The sequence below is a fragment of the Carassius auratus genome, chromosome 10, assembly GCF_003368295.1.
Source record: "Carassius auratus strain Wakin chromosome 10, ASM336829v1, whole genome shotgun sequence".
NCBI classification, from domain to species: Eukaryota; Metazoa; Chordata; class Actinopteri; order Cypriniformes; family Cyprinidae; genus Carassius; species Carassius auratus.
Genome location: NC_039252.1, coordinates 6,633,092 through 6,654,335, shown reverse-complemented (window position 1 = coordinate 6,654,335; position 21,244 = coordinate 6,633,092). Strand labels below are relative to the sequence as shown.

General features: G+C 38.5%; 1 protein-coding gene across 7 annotated transcripts; it reads right to left on the bottom strand.

Moving 5' to 3' along the window:
* Positions 1 to 134: 134 nt before the first annotated feature.
* Positions 135 to 21,085, bottom strand: depdc5 (DEP domain containing 5, GATOR1 subcomplex subunit). 7 transcript variants are annotated; one of them, XM_026274545.1, is made up of 42 exons: positions 20,605 to 21,085; positions 20,441 to 20,528; positions 19,520 to 19,566; positions 19,343 to 19,428; positions 19,136 to 19,219; positions 19,001 to 19,050; positions 18,385 to 18,454; positions 18,225 to 18,303; positions 18,078 to 18,139; positions 17,913 to 17,982; positions 17,760 to 17,832; positions 17,589 to 17,692; positions 15,518 to 15,592; positions 15,294 to 15,428; positions 15,156 to 15,217; positions 14,975 to 15,048; positions 14,486 to 14,555; positions 14,320 to 14,356; positions 14,109 to 14,229; positions 13,162 to 13,391; positions 12,873 to 13,073; positions 11,663 to 11,798; positions 11,467 to 11,564; positions 10,303 to 10,353; positions 8,424 to 8,607; positions 7,053 to 7,210; positions 6,825 to 6,945; positions 6,567 to 6,734; positions 6,255 to 6,486; positions 6,026 to 6,159; positions 5,711 to 5,822; positions 5,110 to 5,172; positions 4,166 to 4,302; positions 3,993 to 4,073; positions 3,775 to 3,907; positions 3,590 to 3,695; positions 3,054 to 3,293; positions 1,755 to 1,924; positions 1,403 to 1,574; positions 1,017 to 1,077; positions 807 to 889; positions 135 to 682 (listed from the first exon to the last, which is right to left on the bottom strand). In XM_026274545.1, the coding sequence occupies exons 1-42, from the start codon at positions 20,660 to 20,662 to the stop codon at positions 387 to 389; spliced, it is 4,812 nt and encodes a 1,603-aa protein (XP_026130330.1). In that variant the 5' UTR covers positions 20,663 to 21,085; the 3' UTR covers positions 135 to 386. The 7 variants fall into 7 exon arrangements, with proteins under 7 accessions (XP_026130330.1, XP_026130332.1, XP_026130331.1 ...); XM_026274547.1 differs by having other exon boundaries at positions 3,114 to 3,293; positions 20,605 to 20,662; XM_026274546.1 differs by having other exon boundaries at positions 8,424 to 8,580; positions 20,605 to 20,662.
* Positions 21,086 to 21,244: the final 159 nt, after the last annotated feature.

Sequence of the window (21,244 nt, the reverse complement as noted above, 5' to 3'; positions counted from 1 at the left end):
GACCATGGGGATAATATAAATAAAGTTGTATCTAATAGATCTTTGCTTTTGTTTTAAGAATTCATTGTATGTCCCTTAACTAGTGATTTGTCTTTGATAACCAAAATGCAAAGGTGAAAGACCATGAATAACCATAAACATAAACATGTTTTTAAAAAAAGGCATAGCAATAATGAACAAATTGATCCGATTATGTACAACCCAGTGATGGGTTCAGGACATTGCAGGCACATGTGCAGACACTCTGAAAACATATGACTCATCCATCTGAGTGTTTGATGATGAGGCTGTTTGCTTTATTTCTCTCTGATTAGATGATAGCAGCAGTACATTAGCTCTTAAAACAGAGGCAGTCTCTGTTTTCTCTGACACAGTTTTGCCTTTTCTTAAGGGGCACTGGCGTTCATTTTCTCAACACAGCTTTCCCAGAAGGTCACCAGTCGATTATCCTTGTTGGCACAAAAGTCCGTGAAATCCCGCAACAGGCGGTCAGTCAGTTTCTCGTCCCCCAGAACGCCAGTCCTCCAGGCTTTGGTCAGCATGGTGTTGTAGGCCCAATTGTAGCCCACTCGCTCCTCAGAACCAAACAGGCTCTGATTGGTGGAGGTAGCGGAGTTACGGCGCCGCCGCTGTCCACTGGAGTATTTCCTTTTTGAGTAAGGCAGCTGAAGAAAAACTGTACCTGGATACAGAGATAAACATTCCCGAGTGACAGTGATAACGAAAGAGCAAGAGGAAAAGATTGAAAGAATTAGTAAAAAAGTAGTAGTGCTAGTATAGTTTATGCAGTTCATAAAAGCATGTACCTGTTACATGGATGTATTGAGGTTTGTTCTCTGATGGAAAGTTAAAAGCTGATGCTGAGAATTTGTCATGAACAAAGCCAAATCTTCAAAGAAGAAAGGAAGTTGTTTAAATGAGGAAAAACACCGCACCACTAGACCTTAATAAATAGATTTAACTAGAAATAAACTAGATTCACTAAATGAGAAATAATATTTCTATTCTCTCTTTACCTGGAGATGATGGCCTCCTGAAACAACTGCATTCTGTCCCAGTATGTCTCTGGCTCAAACCCTAAATGAGTACAGAAGTGCCATAATGGAAGATATCAAACTTTCACTTAACATAAAATGACAATGGCAGTTTTAAATATTGAGACAAATTCTATGAAAGATGAACCGTGAAATTAATTGCGATTAATCATCATATCATAAATATATTCAAAAGCCATTAAAGACCAAAACAGACTATTTACCTAAGATTTTTGCACTGAGTATCTAGGATATCACAGTGTTAGCTTAGCAATGTGCAAACACCAAACAGAGACAATGTATTCACAAATATATATGGACTTCTACAACCATCACACCATTCAATCTGTTACTTTTTCTGTCCTCACCCTCAAACAGGTTATCACAGCCCTCCTTTAGCAGGCACTGGATATTAAGGGGGATAAACAACTGAGCACGGAGAGGGTCACCATACAGGTACGATGACAAAGCAAAGGGCACCTCCAACACAGGTACAAGCAGGAATCCACAAGATGCTGCCTTTCTGTGCCAGCCTTGCACCTGAAAAAGAAGAGTCCAGTGCTTAAAGACTATGTCTCAACCTTAGATGTTATGTTTGGGCCTTTAGTTGGTAGTAGTTAACTACATGCATCTGGATGACTTTGCTTGATAATCCTGGATAGTATAAACACCTCGGTCACCTCATTCGGAGATTTTTAAAACTGCTCATCCTATGCTTACCATTTCAAAGAGTACGGCTGCAGTAACAGCCATCCAGTGCAGCTTGATTTCAAACGCAGTATTGAGGGAGAAGTTGCCATGGTAATAGCAGCTGCACCATTCAGTCCGATCACTGCGATTGTTCACATCAACGTCCAAGGTGACTGTTTTCTGCTCTGGAACCGTGGCAGCTGAGAGAGGAGGGGCAAAAACAGAGCAAGAAAGACGGAGAGAGAGAGTAGAAATTGCCAAAAGGATGAAATGACAGAGGTCAGGCATAGAGTTATTAAGACCTTTAATGGGTCAATGAAGAGTAGTTGCGATAAAAGAGCTGGCAATGGCAATGGCAATTAGTGCTCATGACATCTAAAATGAAAATTGAGAATGAACTAATGATTCTGAGATCTAGGGTGATTTTCCATCATGCATTGTATTATAGCCAAGTAGGATGTATGAAGCTTCTATGGCAGGAGAACACTGAAAGCAAATTCAGAAAGGCATTGGGTTGGCAGAAAAGCTTTGCTTAGGTTTTGGGAACAATGCAGGAACATCACTCATCCAGAAGCAACAGGACAGATGGAGGACAGCAGGAAGAACCCATACCACAGCACTACTGGACCACAGCCACTACTTTACAACATGCACTACTGGTGTACAAGACATCATTATAGCCCACCCAACACAACGGTTTGATTGGTGTATTGGGGAATCAGTCCATGCTCTGATTGGAACAGCTTGCAAAGCAATTTTGCCCTGTTAGAATATATGTAACCATGCTACTTGTAGAGTGCATGTACTGTGACACCGATTGATGGCTAATTGGGATTGTTATAATTGCAGAATTACAATCACAGTCTACAGCAATCAGTCAGAAAGGGAATCAAGCTGTTATCAACATGATTTGGGCATTGCGGGAATGAACAGAATGAAATAAAGGTGTACTACTTTTCTAAAACAGCATGCAGTGCCAGAATGGAGAAGAGTCACACGAAGTCAGATGCTTAGTTTTTCATAAGTACAATTTCTTGATGGAAGTGGCTGAATCAAAAGCAGTGTTTCCTGAGAAGAGTATGTTGTTGCAATGTTGATCTTTATATGTTAGTTGAGTTGCAGAAGTTTCCAATTGCGCATTGATGTTGGGTTGACTAGTAGATGGCATAGATGATATCTGAATGCTTTAGTAATATGAGTAGAAATTATTTGACTTTGCGCGACTCATTCACCCAACTAGCCTTCAAGAACTTTCGGGGGAGGGAGTATGGCATACTGCCTTTAGGTGCGGAGCATGGCTGCTCTGGGATCAGAGCCGGCTGTGTGTACCTAGCAGTGCAGCAGCTTGGCTGCGTCCTCCAAAGCTGCGGCTGAAGGAGCTATGCCTACTTGCATACGAGGCTGGCCGGCTGGGCAACCAGGGCAGGAGGAAAGCAGGTAAGTCACAGGGCCGACGTTCCTCCACAACAAAGGCCACCTCAAACCACTTCCTCTGGAACAGGGCGAAGTCCTCCAAAGCTGCAGCAGACCATACATTGGCTCCTGCTGGGGGCAGCTGAGTCGTAGGGGCTGCAGGGAGTAGATGTGTGTTTTCACGAAGGTTAGAAGCACCAAGACACAGTCATGCTAACAATGGGATTGGAGACAGTGATGCTCAATCTGGAGATCACTATGGATCCCGGTGGATCACTGAATTGTGTACTCCAGAAATTGCAACTTCTCACTGAAAATGAATGAAGTGCAGTTGCTTTGCAAATCACTGGCTGTGAATCTCCCTTGATACAGTAGGTTAGCAGCAACCTAGCACCTGCATAAACTTGACAACAATTAACCAAGTAATCTTGATAGATCAAGTCGATTCTTACCCTTCTCATTGTCTTTGTCGACAATTCTGTAGAGGTAGAACCCATAGACAAACGTTCGCATGGCATCACCAGAGGCATGCGTAATAAGACCTTCATCCAGCATTTTCTACAGGAGCATCAACGAGATGGTAAAGTTTTTAAATACAAACAGACAACTATGACTTTTGCAATGTTCTCAATTTTACCTGCATGATTTCTACTGCAATGCCTTGTGTGGCAACATTCTCCACAGTGCTGACCAGCCAATGTACAACCTCAGCACTGACAAAGCAGTTGGGAGGCAGGCCCCTCTGCTCTGGCAAAAGCTGCACTCCAGTGCTGCAAGCACAGGAAGTCAATTTATATCACACATGGGTGACATAATAGAACACTAATAAATAATGAAGGATTCAAAGACTCTCACGTGGGATGCTTAATGGCTTCCAGGATCTCCATTAGTGTGGACGATGAGGAAAGACTCAATCCACTGGATCCTGACTGCCCGCTGTAATGCGACATGAAAGTGGCAAGTTCTGATTTGAACATAGAGGAAGCCATGTTCAGACATGTTCGGAATAAGATAAGGCATTCTCTTACCCAGTCTCTGCACCAGTGCCTGGGGTTGGGTCTCCTGTGGCTTGGGATGTAGCTGATGTTCTCTCTCCTGGTTGGTTGCCTCCTTTGTCCATCAACCCTCCCTCTATATGATTTGCTGAAACCTGTTCAGCTGGCAGCTAAGAAACCCAGTGGGAATGTGTCAAGATATCTTCATGCAAACAAGTTGAAAAAACAGCACTGCACAGGACTGACAAGGGGTGCAAAATGCTGAGATATCTTCATGCTACCTGCATCCGGTGACTAGCAGGAATGAATCTTACATAGAAAATCCCCGGTACATGTCTCCACACATATTTTCTACCTTCCTTCCATATTTTCTGCATTCTTATATGTAACCTTACTTTGTTAACCACTCTGGCATTATTTAACTGATTTACCACTTTATTGCATGCTTGTCCATTACTGTGGTCTCATAAGGGTGGTATCATGTAGTAAAAAAAGCAAAATGTGAAGACTCGCTTTACTTGTTGGTCAGATGGCCTCTTCCCATCTGCTCCGGGCCAGAATTAGCTGCAATGTGGAACAGTTACTATATGCCGCTAGACAAAAATCTGGCTAGGTGAGATTAGCAGCACTCTAAATGTGTTCAGGATGTGAAGTGAGATTAAATTTAAAGTGCACATGCATTCTTCCATTAGACAACAGGAGTGATGCAGTCTAGCACTACAGTGGAACTCCTAGTGGTTAAGATGTTAAATGAAGCGATTTTATGTAATATTGATTATGGGTACACAGACAAACAGGAATGACTCTTCATTGTCACGCTGACTACAAAAACACTAGATAGAAACAACAACCTTCACATTTTAATGCCAGTGAGAGGTTGGACAAATACACAGGCATGCACACATGGTTTATACGCACACACGCGCATTGAGAGAGACAGACGGCTGCCACAGAGCAGAGAGGGGGCAGTGACTGACCTGAGAGTGACAGATGTAGGAGGAACGTGGACTACGAATGAAGTCCAAAATGAAGGCAGCATCCTGTCAGCATTTTAGGAGGAAAACACCAGAAAGAGAGAAAATAACCCCCAGAGATCAGAGCAAGAACAAGGCAGTAATGGAAGAGGAAGAGGCTAAGGTCAAAAGAGCCAAGGAAGGAGCAAGAAAACATAAACGCAGTGCAAATAATATCCATGATTCAATAATAAGACAACAGGAAAACATGAGCTAAATGAAGGAGGAATTAAAATGAATTAAAAATTTGAATTGTATTTATAACACTTTTATGCAACTAATCAAATATTAACTGAATTAATTAAATTAACCCCCCGATATTACATTATTGTGGCAATTTATAGTAGTTGCATTTAATACTAACTTTTAATTCTGTTTCAAACACTATGATCAGTCTTTAAACCAAGCAGACAAAGGTGAAAATTACACAAAAAAGCCAGCAAGCAAAACATACTGTATAAATATAATAGCTCTCTTTCCCACTCAAAAAGCACAAAGAGGCACACAGGAAGCCAGGAACTACACAACAGCACAGTCCATTCGGCGGTCTGCCTTGGACTCTCACCTTACGGGGGCTATCGACATAGGTAGTTGTTAGGGCAACGCTGGCAGCATCACTGAAAGGACCACATGATTTCCCAACATGCTGAGCAGCAAGCTGCTGCTCTTCTAAACTCCTGCAGATCAAAGACATCTTACCAGCATTGGAAAAAAGCCTGGAATCTCATGCATTTTATAAAACTCTTACCATATGCGTTACTAGATAAAAGTCTCAAAAAATCTCATTGTTTCTGGCATTGCACAAACACTTGTTTCCCATTGATTTAGCATTGTGGTATTTACTTAGTTTGGTTTGCCGATATCTGCCTGCACAACTCACTTCTGTGTCTGATCCAACTCAAGGAGTGCAGATAGGGCAGAGGTGCCTTTTTTGCCCACAGGGGGCGCTATAGGCTCCGGGTTGTAGGATGAGAGGGCTCCTGTTACCTGCAGACCTTTAATGGTAGCTCCTTTCTGTAATAAACAGAGCAGCTGTTATTGTATAACCCTGATAAGTGGTTCTATCCTTTTTGACTCATTTGTGCTTATCCTGTTAGCTGTGAACTTACGCGGATAATTCGATCAGATCGGTGACGGCGACGGATCCTGTTCAGGCCTTCCAAAAAGCGGATAAATCCATCCAAAAGAGACCAGTCACCAGTGCCAGAGAGGCCATCCCGCCCTGCCCCCATTCCGTCCCCATACACATCCCAGTGACCCTCACCATCCGCCACTCGCTTGGCTCCGCCCGCTGGCAGCAGCAAGAAGCGCGTGCGCCAGAACTTCAGAGAGTCAATAAGACTGTGGAAGAGAAAGGAATGGGATTTTATGGGCATCTGCCTTTTTTGCGTCAGAGCCATGGTGTTAGCAAAGCCACTTGCCTGAAGTCCTCTGAACCAGCAGAGCAGATGTACTGGTCCAGGTAGTTCCATTTGTACTCCTCTAGACGCTCGTGGCTGAACTCCACCCAAAATGGCAAAAAGTGGGCGTCTGCATGTGGAGGGCACAGATTGTAGCTATACTGAATCTGTGTGGATTCATAAGGATACCTAAGGACACACAAAACACATTTGTGGGCATTTCTAGAAGAACAAATAACGTTCTGTAAATCGAAACCGAATGACTAAGAACAAACTAACTTTGGGAGGTAACGGGTGACAGTAATGATCTTATCTTTAAGGCAGACTTTATGAAAGGTTCTTCCCATACTGAGCCAGTAAACACTCTCCTCCTCCTCTGGTTTGCGTCGAGACACCAGCCCTGAAAAGCACACCTTTAAATCTCTTACCTGCATTACAATGGAGCATGATTTATTAAAAAAAGAAGACTACTCAATCTTTCAAAGGGGAGTGCAGTAGAGGATGTACCTCGGGAATAAAGGGGACTGCTGCTGAGGGGTGGGGCTATAGCTGGCTGTGGCTTCTTGTTAGTCTGTACAATGATCTGGTAGCCTTGCATCAGTCGTTGACAGATGAACTCTTCAAACACCTGATGGGCCATCATCACTGGAGACTCATCATCACGTCTACAGAAGATTAAAGGCATTCATTTTGGACTAAGATCTTCAATATACAAGAAATCTATAGTGGGGTTCAAAAGTATGAGAATACTTGAGATAATTTTGCATTTTTCTAGGCAGATAAGACTCATTCTCAGTGATTCGTTGTAATAATAAAACTTTTCTTTTTACATAATTTTTGTTTTAATTCTTCGATTGTTGGATTTTTTTGTAGAATGTAGAATCATGAGTAACAGTTTAATGGTAACAAACATGATTATTTAAATGGATGAAATAATGTGGGATGATGGCTTTAACGAACCTTGGAGCTCACAGCAGGTCAGTCTTTAAAGGTACAAAGGATACAGTTAAAATCAATTCTCCTATGGAGAATGTTAATGTCAAGATTTTAGGGCTGGATCATTATTGCATTGTTTCTGGCATGTTAAATTTATGGCAACGATGCTTTTAACACTTACCGATGCAGTATATAGCTTTTTATTTCTTAAACAACAATGTCAGAAGATGTTCCCATGTACATTATCCAGAATGACAATGGCAAGATTTATCAGGCTTAAATTAGGAAAGATTGGCCACCACACAGTCTTGAGTTTAAACCTATTGAAATTCAATGTGATGTGCTGGAGTAGACTTTACACTGCCTGTCCAAAAAAGTTGCACACTCTAATATTAATATTAATATTTCATTGGAGCACCTTTAATTTAACATTGTGCTTTCATTATGGCATTTTCGAAAATGTCATATAACATCACATTATTTTCACCAAGAGTTAATAAGCATGCATTTTTGGCCGAGATCTTTGGATTGACATTTACAAAGACTTTCAATGGGGTTAAGCGCAGGACACTCAATGGAAAATAAATTCGAGCAAGAAAATGATTCCTCATGCTCCTCAAGTAAGCCGCTCTTTCGCAGTTTGTGGCCAATTAATTTTGACATTGTCATCCTGGAATATGGACATGGGTACATCTTCCAACATGGTTAAGAAAGGAAAATCTACCCACTGTATCACGTAGGATAAATAGAATTAATGCACAACATACAGCATGTCAGAAACACATTTATCACTGCAATAATGATCCAATTCTAGACTCTTCATTATCTGCTTAATCCAAACAGAGATTTTTTTAAGCATATATACACAACAGTATATAGTGCATAAAATACAAAAGCCTTTTTTTTTGGACCTATACCACCTAATCCCTATTGTCTTTGTACCTCTCCAGGTCAGTGTGTGGCAGCAGGTCATAGCAGCCCTCTGTGTAGTCATTCTGCAGGGTTTGGCGGTCAGGAAAGTAATCGGTGGTGAGCGGGAGGCAGGCGGGAGTGGTGAGGGACTTCCAGTCCACCCCAACCGTGCAGCAGAAACTAGGCACTGTCGGAGGGGCAGACAGCAGCAGGACTTCAGGGGCACCCCCATCACACACACACACAGCGTCCAACAGCGCATGACACACGTACCACATGGACGTAACATTCATACACATTCACACGTAAGGCCCGATTGAAAATTAGCAGACAGATTGAGAGAGAAAGAGGCAGAAGAAGAGAGTGGGAACCATTCCAGGCAGACACATACAAGACACAACAAGGAGAAAGTGGGAAAAGAAAAAGGAGTGTGTTACCATCATTGTCGTAATTAAACTGAAATTACAGTGAACACTACATGCAAAATTAACATGCACTAAAGGCACTGTGAGCATCGTGATATCACTGATGAGTAAAAAGTGTGAAGGGCCATCTGTACATCAACATCAACACATGATTGACAGAAAAGATGACCAGTACTTGTAGCATTCAGGTAAGGCATGCGTGAGTGTGTGGCAGTGTGATTTTACATATTCGTGATTTGTGATTTTATTGAGGGTTACAAAGCTTGTGAGTGGGAGGGAATTGAAGTTTGGTTCTTGATTAGTATAGAGAGAAAGGGGAATTTTGGAAATAGAGAAATCCCCGGGGAAAGTGGTACAGTGAGAAAACCAGAAATCCCATTATAATCTGAGGTGGAATTCACTAAGAATAAATCGCGCACAATGCTAGCAATGTTAAGTTATCGTTTTAGCATCTTATTCAGTTTCACTGTCATTACACTCAACACATCTTTTTCTGTCGGCGATCTATGTTAGAGGAGTCTTATTTATAAATATCAGTAGTTAATTAAAATGCTAGCTTAGCCAACACACTAACTAAATAATCATTAAATTCTTATTTTGGAATATCACTAGCCGAATAGCATGCTAGCTTATCCTATGCCCCTAAAATGAAACAAATGTTCAAAATTTGTGAATATCATTAGCTGATCAATGTGCTAGTTTAGCCTACACCCTTCATACTCTAATGGAATGGGTTTTCAGTTCTTATATGTGAATATTAATAGCCAGTTAACATGTTAACCTACAACATATTGGAACAAATGTTCAATCCTTATTTGTGAATATCACCAGCCGATTAATGAGTTAGCTTAGCCTACACGCAAGAAATCTCAACTGAACAAATGTTGAATTCTTGTTTGTTAATATCTCTAGCAATTAGCAAGCTAACTTGGCTTACACACTACTGCAACAAATGTATAATTCTTATTATTGAACATTAATGGCCAACTAGCATGCTAGCTTTACCTAACCCCTTTACACCATAATTGAACAAAATGTTTGATTGGACAGACAAATTCAAAACAAACGCTCAAGTGGCGCAACTGTTTAGTGAATTCCCTCAGAAGTTCTGGACCACCTTTTTCGCTCATCAAACTTTCACCCATAAACAACACAGCCACTCAACTATGATCTATAGCAATGGCTCGGGATACCCAAACAACCTTATACAAAGATAAAGAACAGAAATTCCCTCAAAGGCACACCTGATTTGAGGTTACTAACCCAAAAGTGTCAAAATCAAAGGTACAGGCTAAGACTTAAATACCTTAAATCATTCAACAATAAATCCCAGCCTTCCCCAATCAAATATGAATGTATTTAAGTAACTGAACTAACAAATGTATATTTTCTGGGGGTCTATATGTGGAAAATTTTCCTTTGTGTGGGACTCAATGGATACTGAAGATGTGATTTGTTTTCTTCAATGATGGGGAAGAACTCACTCGGATCTGGACTGGAGTATTCCTCAAAAGAACCACGGTTCACTGGTGTTCCTATGAAAGCAAGAGCAGTAACAACATTAACTCATCATCTGGTTTCAGAGAGAACAGTCATTTTATGATCAAATATTGTATCATAAATAAGTGGTAAAACTAAAAACTAGAGTGGCCCCAAGAAGTGTCCACTGGTCATACTTAATAATGCATTAATGTCATTTAGCAGATAATTCTGGTTTCTCTCATACCATTCTGGTTTCTTGTCAATAGCATTAAAGGGACAGTTCGCCCAAAGATGGCAATTCTTTCATCTTTACTCACCCTCCACTTGTTCCAAACTTGTTCCAGACTGTTTTTTTATTTTTATTTTTTTGAGCTAAGATATTCTGAAGAATGTTGGTAAGACAAAACAAGCCAATGGCTGCCGTTAACTGTTTAGTGCTTCTTCTGTGCTCAGCAGTAGAAACTAATACAGGTTTGGAATAACTTGAGGCTGAATATATGACATTTCTGGATGGACTATTAGTTTTGAGTAACAAATATTGACAAATTAATTAATAAAATTGCAATTTCAATTCATTCCTTAACTCATAATTGTACCTTTAATCACATTAACAAAAAGTCAGTAATTAAACTGATTTGAGTCTTAAAAGAACCTAAATGGACTGGCTTATGTGAATCATTTGCTGCATGTATTCTGAATTGCTGCAAAAAAAAAAACAAAGGAGACATTTTTTGGGACTCAGACTACACAAGTTGTGTTTATGTCTTTGATTTCCTACAAAGGACCAACTCATATAAGTTGATTCATTCAGGAATGAGACTACACCAGTCACGCTGCAAGTTTTTTTGATTCACAATAAAGAACCAGGTCACAAGAGTCATTTGTTTGGGACTTGGACTACAGTAGTCACATTGTATGTTTTTGATTCGCTACAAAGAACCAACTCATAAAAATCATCTGTTTGGGAATCAGACTATAGCAGCTGCATTGTATATTTTTGAATCTCTACAAAGAACCGACTCCTTAGAATCATACATTTGGGAATCAGACCTTTTCATGCTACACATTTTTGATTAACTACAAAGAATCAGCACTTAAGAATCACTCTGACATTCATAAACTGTATAAATATATATTTTTAGGGCCAGTGTATAATAGTAAGTCACCAGTGCTGTTGCTACTAGTTGGGCTTCCAGAGACATTATCAGGAACTCCCGTGATATACAGTCCATTCTCTCCTGCATGACGGGATGCGTTCCGCTTGCTAAAACACACACATTTACACCAATATTAGTCTCTAGCTTTATCACATTGGTACATTTTCCCTGTCCAAATAACCTCTTACTCGTGTGCGTGACTGACCTTCCCGTAGCTTCGTGATAGGCCAGTTCCAGCAGTTCGGCGGAGGTACGAGCCGGGTCCCTCTGCTCACTGCCCTGCAGCTCTGCCATGTTCTGTCGTGTCTGATGGTGAATCTGGATTGCCTCTCCAGAAGGACCTTGAACATCCACACAATTTCATGTAAAACATGTAGAGAACAGACTCTAGTTTAGCATTTATCATTATGCAGTACTGGGATTTGTCTGCTTACAAAATGTAGTCTGTTACTGATTGCAAATTACATGTCAAAAATGAACATTACACATTCCAGGTAATATAATCGGACTACTTTTAGATTACTTTTGGCCTAACTTGTTTCTCCGATTGATTTAAATAGGATACTCTTGTACCATATTGATATAAACATACAAAGAGAAAGAAAAGATATTCCATTTGTTGTTATTTACATTATTTAACTTCAGTGTTTCCCAAACTGGAGTTCGTGAAGAAACTGCAGGGAGTTCATGAGTTTAAAGAGTTAGTTCACCCAATGATGAAAATCTGTCATTAATTACTCACCCTCATGTCGTTCCAAACCTGTAAGACTTTTGTTCTTCTTGGGAACACAAATTAAGATATTTTTAATCAGGTCTGAGAGCTCTCTGACAGCAAAGATATTCTAGTCAGCGCTGTCGGAAACAATCGACTACGTGAGCATGCATTAACCATAATGAATAAAAAGAGTTTGCAAGTACGATGTGAATTTCAGGATTACAATATTGCGTGTAGCTGTTACTTTCTATGAACTTATCTATGTTGCATGTAAAATTAAAATATGTAATGTAATAATTAGGCATGTGCCTGAAGCCGAATACCTTTTTCGGAATGGCACGGATAATGGTTTCAAAAACGAATAACAGACGAAGGAGTAATTCTGCCTGAATATTCTGAGGCTGGCATGTACAGTAGCATGAACCACGGGTAGTCGAGTAACTCAAGTATTTGTTTTTATAAACAATCGACTAGTAGAAATCAGTCATGCAACCCCTAATTCATGCAATCAATAAAAATTCACTTTAGTCTGATTACGAGTACTTTACAATGTAATATTATCGAATTACGAGTACTTCATTTTTGGAATCTGATTACACAATCCAGATTAGATGTAATTGGTTACTACCGAGTACTGTCATTATGCAAAACATTTGACCACAGAATGCAGATGCAAGTACTTCACATGTGTATTACTTACCCACTGGAAATGTGTGCATCCAGCGGCGGCGGTTGGAGGTGAGTTTCATTGGCATGCGTGAGGGGGCGAATGGGTTGATGAGGGCCCTCTGCGGCGTGTAACCGCCCGGCCGTATGTGTAGGGTGGACTCAGCGCTACCCACCATGAAGCGGCCCGGGGCACTGGAGTCCCTCTGGGATTCTACCATCTTTTCTAGCAATTCTGCAATGAGACAGACAAGAAGCAGCGAACATCAACCAGATGTTTCAGTCTACATCAACACACAGGTGCACTCTGATCAGTTCTGTACCTCTTGTGCAGCTGGTGTACCCCAGGGAGCTGCTGATCTCGTATTGGCCCTGAGCCGGGCGTGGGATGAGCAGGATGTTGGAGATGTGGCTCAGACTGTCATCTGATGCCAGGCTCCTCTGTTCTTCTGGTCCTGTAAGCCTGGCTGGGGGAGAGCTGCCTACTAAACCTCCACTAACATCTGTTGAGCCCCAACTTTTCCTGCTGGCTGACTCCCTCTCCCGACTCGACCTGACACACAAGACCAGAGGCTAAATGTATAATCTGTCATATAAATTGATAAACTGGTCAGTATGAAAACTTCAAGATCTTAACTAGTGATGCACCTTAAAATCAAAACATTGAAACCAGAATTAAAGTGTGCATTAAGCCTGAAAACCAAAGTTATGTAATAATTGTATATAAACATTTAAACTGCACAAAGGCACCAGGAGAGAGGGGTTACATTGGTGCCGTGACCCGGTTGGGAGTGTCTTATGAAAGTTGAGTCTTTGTTTCATATCAAAAGTAGCAAAACACAAAGCTTATTGTGAGTGACAACTGGATTATATCATTTTTTAAATGTTTTATTCACATGTAACCAGAAAACGGCACAGACTAATAGATTAATCAAAATAAAGATACATTAAAATCAAGAAATCGATACTGTCAACCCAGCCCTAGTGTCCATACAAAATGGACATTGACACGCTGTCATAAAGCATCTTATCAAAGACACACACTAATTAAATATCATCATTTCTGTCAATAATCTCAACCATCCAAAAATGTATTCAATTAGTTTTTTATATTTAGGGGTAATTCTGGTGCATCACTAATCCTAACATGAAGTGTCTTTCCATTCAGAAGCTCAAAGCAAGAGGATTTGTTACACTGCAGTCACAATTCAAGAAAGGGTTCAACCAAAAAATGAAACACGATGACAGGATTTTGATTATTTTAACGTACCTAAAGTTGGTGGACCTCTGGGCTCTGGAAGGTCCAGGAAGCCTAAAGACCTGAGCATCATACGCATCATAGTCCACCTGGATCGGAAGGCTGTTCTCAGCATCTTTTGGTGAACCAAGAGCTGAGAAAGACAAATCCAGCTCAAGTCAGACACAGTAAACCATTAAACAATCTTGAACTAAAATACAAAACTTACTAGTGTCCTACTTACAGTGTTCTTTGCTGCTTTTAGCTTTCTCAGCATGAGCCTTAAAATAAAAATAAAAACATCAGAGCGACAGCAGCTTCATTAGCAATTTTACAAACATTAAGTCGTTCACACATTAAAAATAATACAGTCACAAGGTGTTGTGAGTTAAAAGTGCAATATTTCTAACCTTTTTTCCAGCCAGCTTGATCCGTGGTGTAAAACAGCTGCATGAGTTCTGGCTCTTTGATGTGTAAAAGCTGTAGAATTCATATTTATTTACCAATGCAGTTGCATTTTCAAACACTTTATCCAAAATCCAAGCATTTTTCAAACTCGGAAACAAAGGAATTCAAGCACTCGTACGAACCCTTATGTAGAATAAATATCAGAGATTCTGAAAAGTTTATTACCAATATTTTGGATGTACTTAATTCACACAACAAAATTGATGCATAATATACACTGTTTGTGCTATGAACATGAGTGATGTTTTATTGTTCTCTTTTTAGCAGTCAATATTTTGTTAAAAGGATGAATCTAAGCCAACATGACTGAGACTTAAGTGTTGGCTCCTTTAACTTGCTACCGACCGCTAGGTGGTTGCTGAGGTGTACTGGGTAGTTGGTATACCCTAGCAAACACCTAGCAGTCAATAGCAACAACTCTCAAATCTCACCTGTGGTTGATCCAGTGAGGAAGATTGTAGTCATCACCAATTCTAGAGTCTCCATGCACTGTGCGGTTATGTAACTAATAAAATTATATAAAAAAATGTTTTTTCACTCTATTTAGAAGTATTAAATCATTCATATCTGATTGTATGCTCAAATGCCAAACCTAATATGGTCTTTACCAACCTTGAAGAGTGGAACAGCGTGGAGGGGTTGTTCTCCCATGCACACCAGATCAACACCGATGCCTGTTAGGAAGAGATCATACCATTAGCATCCACCGCTCTGTGCTACAAGACAAACAACGAAATGTTCAGCACCGACCGTTGTCAATCATGCGCTGTTTGGTGAGGATCATGAGCAAGCGGTCCACCTCGAACACACCCACTCCTGGAGTAATGACCACTGACATCTGGCCCGTGCGGTCAAAGTTACGGTTGATGTAGTGCTTATCAAAGACTGGAAACAACAAAACAGGACACTGATATCAGGACAAACAGCTTTACTGAAGTGCTGTGGGACTTTAAAATAAATGTGCAATTACAAACCATTGAAAGACAAGTTGATAGCTTCTAGATAATTTCCCTGAGCAGCAGTGGAATTGTGTCCGCACAGGAATCCATCTGCAATAACAAAAGACATGGACATAATGTCTTAGACTGTTACACTTTCAATAATGCTATTTTCTATTTTCAACATTGATCAAAATAATAAATGTTTCTTTAGCATCAAATCAGCATATTAGAATGATTTCTGAAGGATCATGTGACACTTAAGACTGGGGTATCAGAGGAATAAATAGCATTTTAATTAGGGCTTTCAGTCGATTACTTTTTTTAATCTAATTAATTACTTGTGATGTGTTGATGAATTAATCTAATTAATCGGGGGGAAATAATTTGGCTGTGAAAATACCCCCAGAAGAACAATTAAAGCTATTTTAAATTAGAAAATATTAAGCAGACAAATAAAAATAGTAGCTTTATAAAGAAATATTTTATTTGATTTAACATGAAATTTATTACCCATAAGGCTGCAGCAGCCTAACATCAACTATGGAACACAAGACAATTTAAGAAGCATCTTAGTTTTTTTTCGTTCATGGAATTAAATTCACTGGTAACCAAAACAGATTTGTTACAAACGGTCTTCAAAATACCTTCTTGTTCCACAAAAGACAGTGAGTCAACTATGTTTGAGTAAATTATGACCTAATTAAAGTCCCCTTCTAAATAAGAAACTAAAACTGCCAGCAGGTGGCGGTAATGTCTTAATGACTCATTAGATTCTTCAAACAGCTCTTCTTATAAATGAGCCTTTGAGACATTGTTTCACACCATTCGTTCAAAACGCGGATTCATTTAGAAACTAAATACGGCCCCAGTGTCATGAATTTTAGGGCATAACTGCATTTATGGAGTTGTTGCCCTGCATTATATCTGTCAGCACTCAACTGTGTGAAATGTAAGATGCGTTAACTGCATTAAAATATTTTAATCACATAATTTTTTCATAACTAATTCATTAGTTAACGGGTTAAATGGTCAGCCCTAATTTAGGGCTGGGCGATATATCTAACGATATGATCATCTAATCAGTAAAGCTGCTTCCGTGATCACTGCTAAAATCACCATCACCTGCTTATAATTGGAGTGGCATTTAATAGACAGAGCCGTAGATCGCTGACAAGCTACGCCATATCGCGTTCATTATCGAAGGCAATTCATCTGGGATAATGAACGCGATATGGCGTAGCTTGTCAGCGATCTTCGGCTCTGTCTATTAAATGCCACTCCAATTATAAGCAGGTGATGGTGATTTTAGCGGTGATCATGGAAGCAGCTTTACTGATTAGATGCGCATGATCATATTGTTAGATATATCGCCCAGCCCTACCCTAATTTTAATATACAGTATATTACAATAGAAAACATTGTCATTGTAAATTGTAATAATTTTTCACAGTATTACTTATTATATACTTATAGTGTATATATATATATATATATATATATATATATATATATATATATATATTAGGGGTGGCACGGTTCAACTTTTTCATTGTTTCACAGTTTTAGAGTCACAGTTTCGGTATGGTTCGGTATGTGCTATGTTAATGGAAAAATTATACTTTCTAATAAAAAAAAAAAAAAAAAAAAAAAAAAAGAAGCAGAAGAAGAATCTATCCAACTACAAGCAACAGCACAAATCAATACAATAGAGTAAAGATTCAAAAATAAGCAGTTATATTCAGTTTTTTTTTTTTTAGGCAGGTCTAGCATAAGTTTTTAGGTACAGAAATTGAATAAAGTACAGATCTCATCTGTGCGCACGCGCTATCAGCACCCGGTTGATGACGGAATAAATGACTGCTCATATCGGGCATACATAACATACATTAACTAAACCCAGTTTGTTTTACGTGCTATTTGTAGCAAACCATATTACAGATGCTTTGTCAGATTTAAGTTGAACAGCGGTCCCAGCGTGTGCTGAACCGTGTGTGGTGAACCGAACGGTATGGTTTTTTTTCAGCGAACCGTGCCACCCCTAATATATATATATATATATATATATATATATATATATATACTGTATAACAGGACGCATACGTACCTGCTCCTTTAAGACGCACAAGCACTGGATATTGTATGAAGAGTTTTTTAATGGTGATGAGCAGAGATGTCCACTCATCACGCCTTTCATTCTGGGCGACCACCCTGCAAGAGAATAAAAATAAGGACTGCTGCTTCAACTATTACAAAGCTGCCATTGAGAACTTCAGACCTGTAGAAATCCTCATAATAACGTCCCTCGTGGTCTTGACGGACTGATGCTCTTTGGAGCTCTGGGAACTCCTCTACATAAAGAAAGATACTAAGTCAATTATTATTATTCAAATCATATGACCAAAGCACTGTTAAAATATGAAACACTTACCCAGTGATTTGGCAGAGTAGAAGGTACGAGAGAACAGCACTACTGTAACCTCATGGCTGCAATTCTTCTCCTAGAAAAATTGATATATTTTAACAATCCAACAGTGTCATAGTCAGCTATATTGTGCAGATGACATTACTGTTAAATGGTAAAGCGGACACTCACCTTCCATTTAGCAAACAGATCTGAGAGGAAACCGTTGACAGCTTTCTCAAAGTAAAGATCACCTGTGAATGAAGACAGCAGCTTAAAAATCCTGAAAAAATCGATTTTTCTCTTCAAATATACATAATGGTTAAATGGTCTCTTTACCGTAGATATCAAAGTCCCACATCTCACAGCTCATCTGAATGAATATATAAACCATCGCAGAGGTGGACCGAAACACCACCTAGATGGAGAAAACATGGAGAAAATTGTTTTTTAGTGATGGATAGTAAAACAAACTGAATTTCCAAAGAGACTTTCTCACCCTTGTATCTTCACTAATGTAGCCACAAGTGACCTTCTCTCCTTTTACCCACAATTCACTGGCCTGGGCCCTGAAACCATGATAAAACGATTATTTAGTTAGACGTACACTATTGTTCAAAAGTTTGGGTTCAGTGAGATTTTAAATGTTTTCTCTTATGCTCACCAAGACTAGAGTAAAAACTGTAATATTGTGAAATATTAGTACAATTTAAAATGTTTACTATTTGAATATGTTTTCAAATGTAATTTAATCCTGGGATGCAAAGCTACATTTTCAGTATCATTAAAGAGGTCTTCAGTGTCACGTGATCTTCAGAAATCATTGTAATATGGTGATTTGCTAGTCAAATTTTTTTTTTTTCTATCAACGTTGAAAAAAGTACAGATTTTTGTGGAAACTGTGATAGAAAAGGAAAAAGCGTAACATTTTACATTTCTTTACTGTCACTTTGGATCAATTTAAAGCATCCTTGTTAAATAAAAGTGTTCACTTCTTTCAAAAACTGAACCAAAACTTTGGAACCGTAGTATTATACATATACTTCTGACGGTAAAATACTTAAAATGACCAATCAGAATCAATCCAGACAGCCTGTAATAATGGATGTTGTTACCTGATTCCTGCAAACTCTACTTTCTGTGTCACATACGCACATGTGCTCACCTGAAAGATCATCATAGAGACATCAACATCACTACAAGACATTAAAAATGAACATCCCATGCAGATTTGAATCTAATCTCCTCACCAAGCTCTTCTTCAGTCTCCACATGTCTCCTCGTCCAATATATTGATCTTTGAAGGTGAGCTCCACCAAATCCAAAGTCACTTCCTGTACATTTCAATGGAGCATTTAGGTAATACGGTGTGAGGAGTGGCTGTGCTATATTGTACATATAGTCTTTAAAATTAAATAGTAGGACTGTGCAATAAAGTGTATTTCTGTATAAAATACCTTCGGGTCCACAATATTGATGATGACGTCCTGGTAGGCGCGAAGTTTGAAGGCCTGAGCCACTGTCTGATCTACACTGATAGTTTCTGTTTGCGGGAAAAGTGAAAATTAATTTAGAAAATGAACACCAATTAATAGTTACTAGCACAGAAGAATAAGCGCTAATTTAAAACACACCTTTCTGCAGGTCTTCTTTCAAACTCTTGACCTGCAGCAGCAGAGGACTAAGACAAAGACAGAAAGTATAAACCAAATTATTATCGATGCATATATTAATATACAGATTAGAATTTTTTTTTTTTACCGAACTTAACCCAGAAGGACTGTAAAATAATGTGCTACCAATGTACCATGCAAAGTACCATACTCTATAATATAGAAGACAGCATTGTTATTTTATTAATAAATTTAATTTGCTTTGAATTAGATATTTTCTGTTTTGTTTATAATTTTAGTTAAAGTTTTGGTAATTTATTGTATGTTTTGTTAAAAATAATTATTGCTAATAAATATATTTTATTTAAACATCTGATTTCTCACTCACACACACACACACACACACATATATATATATATATATTCATTACAACTTTCATGTTAGATTGTGTTGTAATATATATATTTTTTTAATTATAGGATGAAATGTGACATTTTTATGAGAATAACCAGAAATTATATTAGTTATTATATATATATGTGTGTGTGTGTGTGTGTGTGTGTGTGTGTGGTTTATATAGGTTTTATTCATTTTTATTAGTTTTTCAGTTAGAAAAAAAACTGTTCAAAAATGTATTTTATCCAAGTAATTTATTAAATTAAATTCAATTAAATTAAATTCAAGTTTATTTGTATAGCGCTTTTTACAATACAAATCGTTACAAAGCAACTTTACAGAAAATTATGTTTCTACAATATTTAGTAGATATTTAAATATTAAATATTTTATTTCAAGATTTACATACATTAAAGCATTCCATGTAAGATTTCATTTTCCATTTAACCGAATTATGACTATATAGTTTTTCCAAATGATTTTAGAATGAACTGTGACGTAATTTGACGTGACATGTCCTGAAATCAGCAGAAAGCTCCTCTCACCTGTACTCATCATTTGGATGTGCAATCTCAACAATATCCCCCAGTTTAACCTGAGGAAAGACTTTAGGATTCATCATCAACTCATCATCTGTGGAGAAACACAAGGATGTTAAATGAGCCACCGTCATAAACTAAAACCAATGAAGTATTAAGAACATTCTCACCACTCCCTCCAAAACCCCTCTTGTGCACCACAAGTTTGTAGGACTTGTTTGCCTTCATGGTAACAGGCGCTGTAGTCTTGATGTACAAATCAGTAACATACACATTTACAAACAAAGAAATATCCAGTGCTGAAGCAGTCTGCAGAATATCAATTCTTTCATTTCTGCAAACTTCAAATCGACATGATATGCAAGAACAAAAGTTTTAAATGACGTTCAAAGTGCTTAAAAACAAAGACGCGCAATCACATTCCTGTTAGTCTGTCAACCTCCAGTTTGTTTACAAGTCGCGTGACTCTGCTTTTGATCCCAGAGACAACGCTCTGCAAAACTTCTTCTAATTGTAAGGCACGGGTTTATTAAATAGAGGACCCATATTTATTTATACAGTGACAACGCATATCTTAACTTATATCTACCAAAAAATAATGCAACATTTGTACTGTTTTCTGAACTAAACGGACAGTGTCTTCTTCGGGTTTCTAATAATAGATAAACAGCGCCGCCTAACGTATTGGAGATTAGCGGCCAGGTTTAGTAATAATATAATATAATATAATATAATATAATATAATATAATATAATATAATATAATATAATATAATATAATATAATATAATATAATATAATATAATATAAA

Excerpts from the sequence above, each read along its gene's own strand:
- depdc5 (XM_026274545.1), bottom strand. The coding sequence starts at position 20,662 with ATGAAGGCAAACAAGTCCTACAAACTTGTGGTGCACAAGAGGGGTTTT. Across the intron at positions 17,833-17,912 it reads CTACTCTGCCAAATCACTGG|AGGAGTTCCCAGAGCTCCAA; the intron begins GTAAGTGTTTCA and ends TTCTTTATGTAG. Across the intron at positions 6,487-6,566 it reads GCTGGTTCAGAGGACTTCAG|TCTTATTGACTCTCTGAAGT; the intron begins GCAAGTGGCTTT and ends TCTCTTCCACAG.